The sequence below is a fragment of the Formica exsecta genome, unplaced genomic scaffold (genome assembly GCF_003651465.1).
Source record: "Formica exsecta isolate Colony F162 unplaced genomic scaffold, ASM365146v1 scaffold659, whole genome shotgun sequence".
Lineage (NCBI taxonomy): Eukaryota > Metazoa > Arthropoda > Insecta > Hymenoptera > Formicidae > Formica > Formica exsecta.
The window spans coordinates 563,216-569,896 of NW_021853421.1; the positions used below are offsets into that span (position 1 = coordinate 563,216).

The 6,681-nt window shown below is 40.5% G+C and overlaps 1 protein-coding gene across 17 annotated transcripts in view; it reads left to right on the forward strand.

Annotated features, from left to right (window-relative positions):
- Positions 1–4,454, forward strand: part of LOC115242911 (myosin heavy chain, muscle) — a 52,596-nt gene extending 48,142 nt beyond the window's left edge. For all 17 annotated transcript variants that reach the window (XM_029819522.1, XM_029819509.1, XM_029819513.1 and 14 more), the window contains one exon: positions 3,520–4,454. In XM_029819522.1, coding sequence (XP_029675382.1) covers positions 3,520–3,603 — 84 coding nt within the window. In that variant the 3' untranslated portion in view covers positions 3,604–4,454. The remainder of the gene's footprint in view (positions 1–3,519) is intronic.
- Positions 4,455–6,681: the final 2,227 nt, after the last annotated feature.

Consider the following 6,681-nt stretch of genomic DNA (forward strand, 5'->3'; position numbering starts at 1 on the left):
AGCGTCGTGCCAATGCCCTGCAGAACGAGCTCGAGGAGAGCCGCACTCTTCTCGAACAGGCGGATCGCGGTCGTCGCCAGGCCGAGCAAGAGCTCGCCGACTGTCACGAACAGCTGAACGAACTGAGCGCCCAGAACGCTTCCATTTCCGGCGCCAAGAGGAAACTCGAGGCCGAACTGCAGACTCTCCACGTGAGTAATTTCTACAATAATTTAATAGAACTTTTTTTTTAGAAAATACACAGGTCTCATATTTATGTGTATATATCTCTTTCCGTTAGTCCGATCTAGACGAGCTGCTGAACGAGGCGAAGAACTCAGAAGAGAAGGCGAAGAAGGCAATGGTGGACGCGGCCAGGTTGGCGGACGAGCTGCGCGCCGAGCAAGACCACGCTCAGACTCAGGAGAAGTTGCGCAAGGCCCTAGAGACGCAGATCAAGGAACTGCAGGTGCGCCTGGACGAGGCCGAGGCAAATGCCCTCAAGGGCGGCAAGAAGGCCATCCAGAAGTTGGAACAGCGCGTGCGCGAGCTGGAGAACGAGCTCGACGGCGAGCAAAGGAGACACGCCGACGCCCAGAAGAATCTGCGCAAGTCCGAGCGTCGTATCAAGGAGCTGAGTTTCCAGGTAAAGTCCCACCTTGTAATAAATACTCGAATTGATCGCGCGTTGTACCTATTAATATTTCATAATTAAAAAGATAATTTAAATAGTAAATGGTATTCTCTTTTATTAGTCACGTGAATTGAATTAATATTTTATATTCAGAAGATTCTAAGTCTTTTATTCTTGTTATTAAATTATTAATTTTTATTAATTCTCTTTGTGTTATCTCATGTTTGTCAATCGAAATTTTTATTCACGCTTAAGTAACCGTTTGCTGTTTCTGTTTCCAGGCGGACGAGGACCGTAAGAACCACGAGCGCATGCAGGATCTGGTCGACAAGCTCCAGCAGAAGATCAAGACGTACAAGAGGCAGATCGAGGAGGCGGAGGAGATCGCCGCGTTGAATCTTGCCAAGTTCCGTAAGGCACAGCAAGAGCTTGAGGAAGCCGAGGAAAGGGCGGACCTTGCCGAACAAGCTATCACCAAGTTCCGCACTAAGGGACGCGGCGGAAGCGCCGCGCGTGGACTTAGCCCAGTGGTAAGCTATTAGATCTTTCAATTATCATCTTAGAATTTGAATCTTCAACGCTCGATATCGAAGTGCGATATGTATCTCTTCTTTTTTTTTATTTTCTTGTCATTTAATAATATTAAGTATTTATCGAGTAGCATTTGGTTTCAATTTTATCGATAGTGTTACAAAAAAAATTCAAGAAAGATTTTAAATTTTTTAATTTGAAATTCATATATTTTAACTTTAATTATAAATTTTGCGATTTTACTTGAACGATTTATTTCTTAATATTACAATCTCTTAGATATGAAATACAGGGTCTTCCTAAAGTGACTATCTATTTTGTGAAATAATAGAAATTATAAAAAACACTTTTAAAATATGAAAAAATATATATATTATTACTTTATGGATTTAATTTAATTATTAGTAGCAAACGACCATCAATGTCTCTACAGATCTCTAAGCGATCAATTAACAAAAAATCGTGTAAAGCAATTGAACTTTTATAAATATATGAATTTATATTATATAATTTTGGACATACCATTATGCCAATGTATAAAACAATTTTTTCAAATATCTCTAATTTCACCAAAATAAATAGTCGCTTTAGAAACACCCTATATACGGCATTTTATCAAATCGAAAATCGCATCAGGCTTCGGTTAAGCATTACTATAAAAATGAGGTAAATCGTATCTCGAGAAAAGAAATTAGAAATCATCGATCGCGCGTTCGGGAACTCGATACGTAAATCGCAAATCGCTCGTTCGGAGATCGGAATAAGAAAATGCGCTACGGGGGTAGATTGCGGATGGTGTCTAATTAGCGATCTATGTGTTCCTGTGTGCAGCCGCAACAGAAACGTAAGATGCCCTCCGCGTTGGAGTAAAACGCACACACGCCGCGCTTGGTCCATGTAAGTCCGTGTGCACGTGTCGTGAGACGCGTGCGTGAGATGTGTGTGACGATTATTATCTTGTAGACAAAGAGAAATAGAGATAGACGCAGATTAGAAAGAGAATGGATCAGAGTTTACATCGAGAGAATGGATCAGGAGTTTACGAAACGCGAGAGGAACACGCGATTATTGACTCCTCCCCCCCCCCTGCATCCGTCAGTTCTCACGTTTGCACCTGTGTGTCCGATAACGCTCTCACAAGTGGATCCGAGTTTGTTCTTCGTCATTAACTCTGTGTATCGCACCTCCTCGAACCTTCTCTCTTGTACTTGTAGACAATGCGAATTTAGTAGACGTCAATTTATAGACAACGTTAGAGCATATTTCCCGAGTTCTATCAGTAGCGATTGGAACCGGAAATTATTTCGCTCCGCAAGTACAATCTTGTATCGCGATAAAAAAGTAATTTCTGAAATCAATCAACGTATAACAGAAAAAAATTCTTAATTGGTTATTTATTAAACCTATTATTTAAATTTTGATAGTTGAAGAGAGAGAGACGGGGAGTTGAATAAATAATTAAAGACATACACATAAATTCATCAATCTACTTATTTATCAATCGAATTATTTTTGAATTATTTTCTTGAATATTGGCTGTTTTTACAGTTAATTTTTAACATGGCGCAAAATTGTATTACACCGGTTTCAATCTCTGGCCTAGTAGTGTTTAGCGCATTTTTTGAGCTTCTCTATGATTCATCGCAGGAATCAGTCACGAAATTTCAAGTGGATGATTCTCTTTGGAATATAATCCTCGAGGAGTTTTATATTCCTCTATCTTACTCAAATTAAAATATGCCGATTATATTTGTACATTCGTTCTCCTCTTTTCAAAATTTTTCGTGATTTATTTAATTTTCTTTTATCTATGAGAAACGATGTTTGCTCTGGTTTGAGAGAGAGTAAAGCCTTCGTTTATTTTATTTTCTTTCAACCCGGAAAGATTTCTTCCTTTTTCTCACCGATATACATCATCATTGTCGATTTTTGCTTTTAATAGTTCAGTATTAACAAGAACTGCAACAATAAATCGTGATTTTCCACAAAGAGAGTTGTAACTAATATCATGAAAGAGCTACATGTCTGAGATAAATCTCTCTCTTTTGTAAGAATATACCAGACACGTGCTCTCCTTTATTGCGTTTATTCGTTAGCATAATATAGAGGTGTCACGACCCTCGTTACGTCATCTCAATTCTATTGACGCATTCGGATGCAATGTCAAAAAAAAAAGTTGGATCACGAGCAGGAACAACACAGAAAACGTGTTACTCGTTTCCCCCCCCCCCTTCGCCTCCTTAATCTTCGTATCAATGTTTTCTAAATCCGTGAAGAATTTTATATTTGTTTAAACTCGCAAATACACTGCTTCATATTTATGGTTATTTATAATTCACAAGAGATTAATGTTTCGCGTGTCTGTCTCCTTTCAGCCACACCGACATGCGATCAAACCCCTATTTGATGGTTCCGCATTCCCGCCACGCTTCGACCTGCAGCCCGATGGTGAACTGTAAAGCTCCTTCCGAGGAATTCGCGCAAATAATAATATAAACCAAAAACAAAAAAAAGAACAAAAATTTAACAATAGAAAACTCAAACATCCGAAAAATAAGAAAAGGATAAAAGGAGAAGGAAGAGGAAGAACATCATCATCCTCATCGAGTCTATCATCGAACGAATATATGCAACGAACTCGAGAGCTCGCTCGGAGCTCTCAATGGCATCGTCATCTCGCAACCGAGCCATCATTCGGAGATCATGAATTTGCGTCATCTTTCTCGACAATAATTTTTATGCGATCGACCAATAGGAGAGAAGGGTAATACAAAATTAACGCTCACTCGAGAAGATCGAAGAAAGATGTGAGGACGCGAGAGAGGGTGTTGCTTCACCACGCGAGCTGACGGTCGAGGGAGAGAGAGAGAGTGGGAGAATGAGAATGGGAGAGCAAGAGAGATATCGAGCGAGAGGACAATGCGAGCGGACGATGAGGGGGCGAGAACTAACGAGAGATATATTAATATTTACGCACACGCATACACATACACACAGAAAAATAAAGGGGAAAAAATAACAGAGCGATAAATACACATATAAACATTTACGCCCTCGCGAGATGCACAACGTAATAAGCAAAAGTGTTGAACGTAAATAAGAAAAACTAAAAAGAAATATATATATATACTCGCGAGCAGAAACGCGAACGAAGCGGATCGCGGAAAACGTTCAATCAATCAACAGCGCGTATCATTACATGTGTCATCCAAATGATATCGTATCCTATAAAATTAATTGTAATTTATAAAGAGAGACGAAGTATGTATTTATTAAAATAAATAAGCAATAAATAAAGATAAGAATTAAATCACCTGGCTTATACATATACATATATGCCAGATTACTCGATCGTGAAAATAAAATTTGAAATCAATAGAGATAAGAGTTTATTGCATATTACATTATAAATTCAAAAAGATTGTTTAATGTCAATTTAATTGTCAAGTTAATTTTTCGTACAATATAATTTATAGCAATACGAAACAATGGCGAAAAATAATATTTGATCTTAGCGAGCAAATACATATATTCTTTCAAAATCTTTTGCTTTTCAAAATAGAGAAATCTTTATCTATTTATTTTTAATTTATTTATTTTTTCCACATAAATGCATACAGAAGTTTCGCGCGTGAGCGGTGGTTATTCATAAAGCGACATGCAAGCGCGATGCGTACAGAGTTTCGCGCGTGAGCGGTTGTTATTCATAAGGCGACATGCAAGCGCGATGCGTACAGAGTTTCGCGCGTGGTTGGTGCGCGTGAAGCTCGGGAAGCGAGCGTGGCCCACACGGCCGTGTTCGGCAATCGCGAGGTTCGAATTATATAAATTCTTAATAAGAATCAGAATATTGAAATAAAAAAAAACAAAATTAATGTGAAACTCAAAATCTAGATTTGAAGAGATATAGATTAATTTTTTTTTTAAATTTCAACGAACGGATGTGAAATTAACTATTACCGTTTGAAGCCTTCCAAGAGAAACAATAACATCCAGACGATAGGACTGATGATCTGGCTTATGATACCCGCAAAGTAGGATTTATCCTTATGAGGGAGCCATTGAAGAAACGGTTCCAGCTCGTAAATCTGATAATCCCATAAAGTATTAGGATACATATGGTGGCTCATTACGTGCACGATACGCCAATTCTTCGAGGATAACATACTGAGATCGAAGTAGTACATGCGAAAGTTATCTCTCATGTGGAAGTAATTGTGCCCAGCAACAGTCGTCCATGTCAAAAAAATGCCTAGAATTAATTATCGTCACATAATTAATTTGATCAAACGATTATGCCGGTCCCAGCAACCGGGAAGCCCGGCCTAACTACGGGAAGCCCGTAGCCTGGTGTAGCGCGAGGTATCAAGATGCGCCGTTCCAGCAACCGGGAAGCCCGGCCTAACTACGGGAAGCCCGTAACCCGGTGTAACGCGAGAGGTGGTTCAGGATCCGGAGAGTTGTACGTGACAGCATTCGGGATCGGGAACTGGTAACGCGTAACGCTACGCTCGCCGGAGCGCCTTATATACCGGCGGCCGGCCTCCCACTCGCGCGATTCAACGTGTGGTGGGGTGGTCCCTACGGTGGGGCCGCGACACGGGTGTGGGAGCTTTGGGACGCCATAAGCGCCGAGCTTCGAAAAGCGCGCGGTGGATCAGCCCGCTAGGCCGTTAGTAACGGTATCGTTACAAATAATATGTATTTATTAGTTATTCTAAGTATTTTTCCATGATATTTGACTAATATTAGCTAAGACATAATAACAAGTATTTGCAGACTTACGATCCTTCGGAACCGTCTTCTTATCTCATGTATTTTGTGAGACCGAACTCACCTATCGGTTACATTCTAGAGGTCGATCTTGCGCCCAACCTTCACGATTCTCACGCGGACTTGCCATTCTGCCCGACGCGCGATAAGCCGCCCAGAAAGCGTGACAAGAAACTTCTCGCCACGCTGTGCGATAAGAGCCGTTACATAATATATTATCGCAATTTGCAGTAATGCATTCGGCACGGATTACGCGTTTAGAGGATACACAGAATATTACAATTCGCGCAATCTCCATGGCTGCGCGGATATGTCGAATTAAACACGCGACTACGAATTAACGCGAAAAACGAGTTCGGGAAAAATCTTTACAAATTGATGAATAACGCTGTGTTCGGTAAGACTATGGAGAATGTGCGCAATCACTCGGATGTACGCGCTACGAGTCGAAGGTAGAGACGATACGAAAAAAATTAAGGGTGTTAAGAGTGGCGTCGTCGCGAGAACGATAACGTTCGAAGATTACGCGCGCTGTCTTCGAGAAAGAATCGAGATGAGACGCGAACAATCTTGCATAAGATCTAAGTTACACGAGATGTATACGGTGTCGGAATTGAAAGTTGCGCTCAGCCCGCATGATGATAAACGATACATTGTATCAGGAACTATGGATACTTTACCGTGGGGGCATTATAAAATACCGCGGTAAAGATAGTTAAATCGGCGGATCAATGAACTATCATCTATAACTAATTGTATCGCAA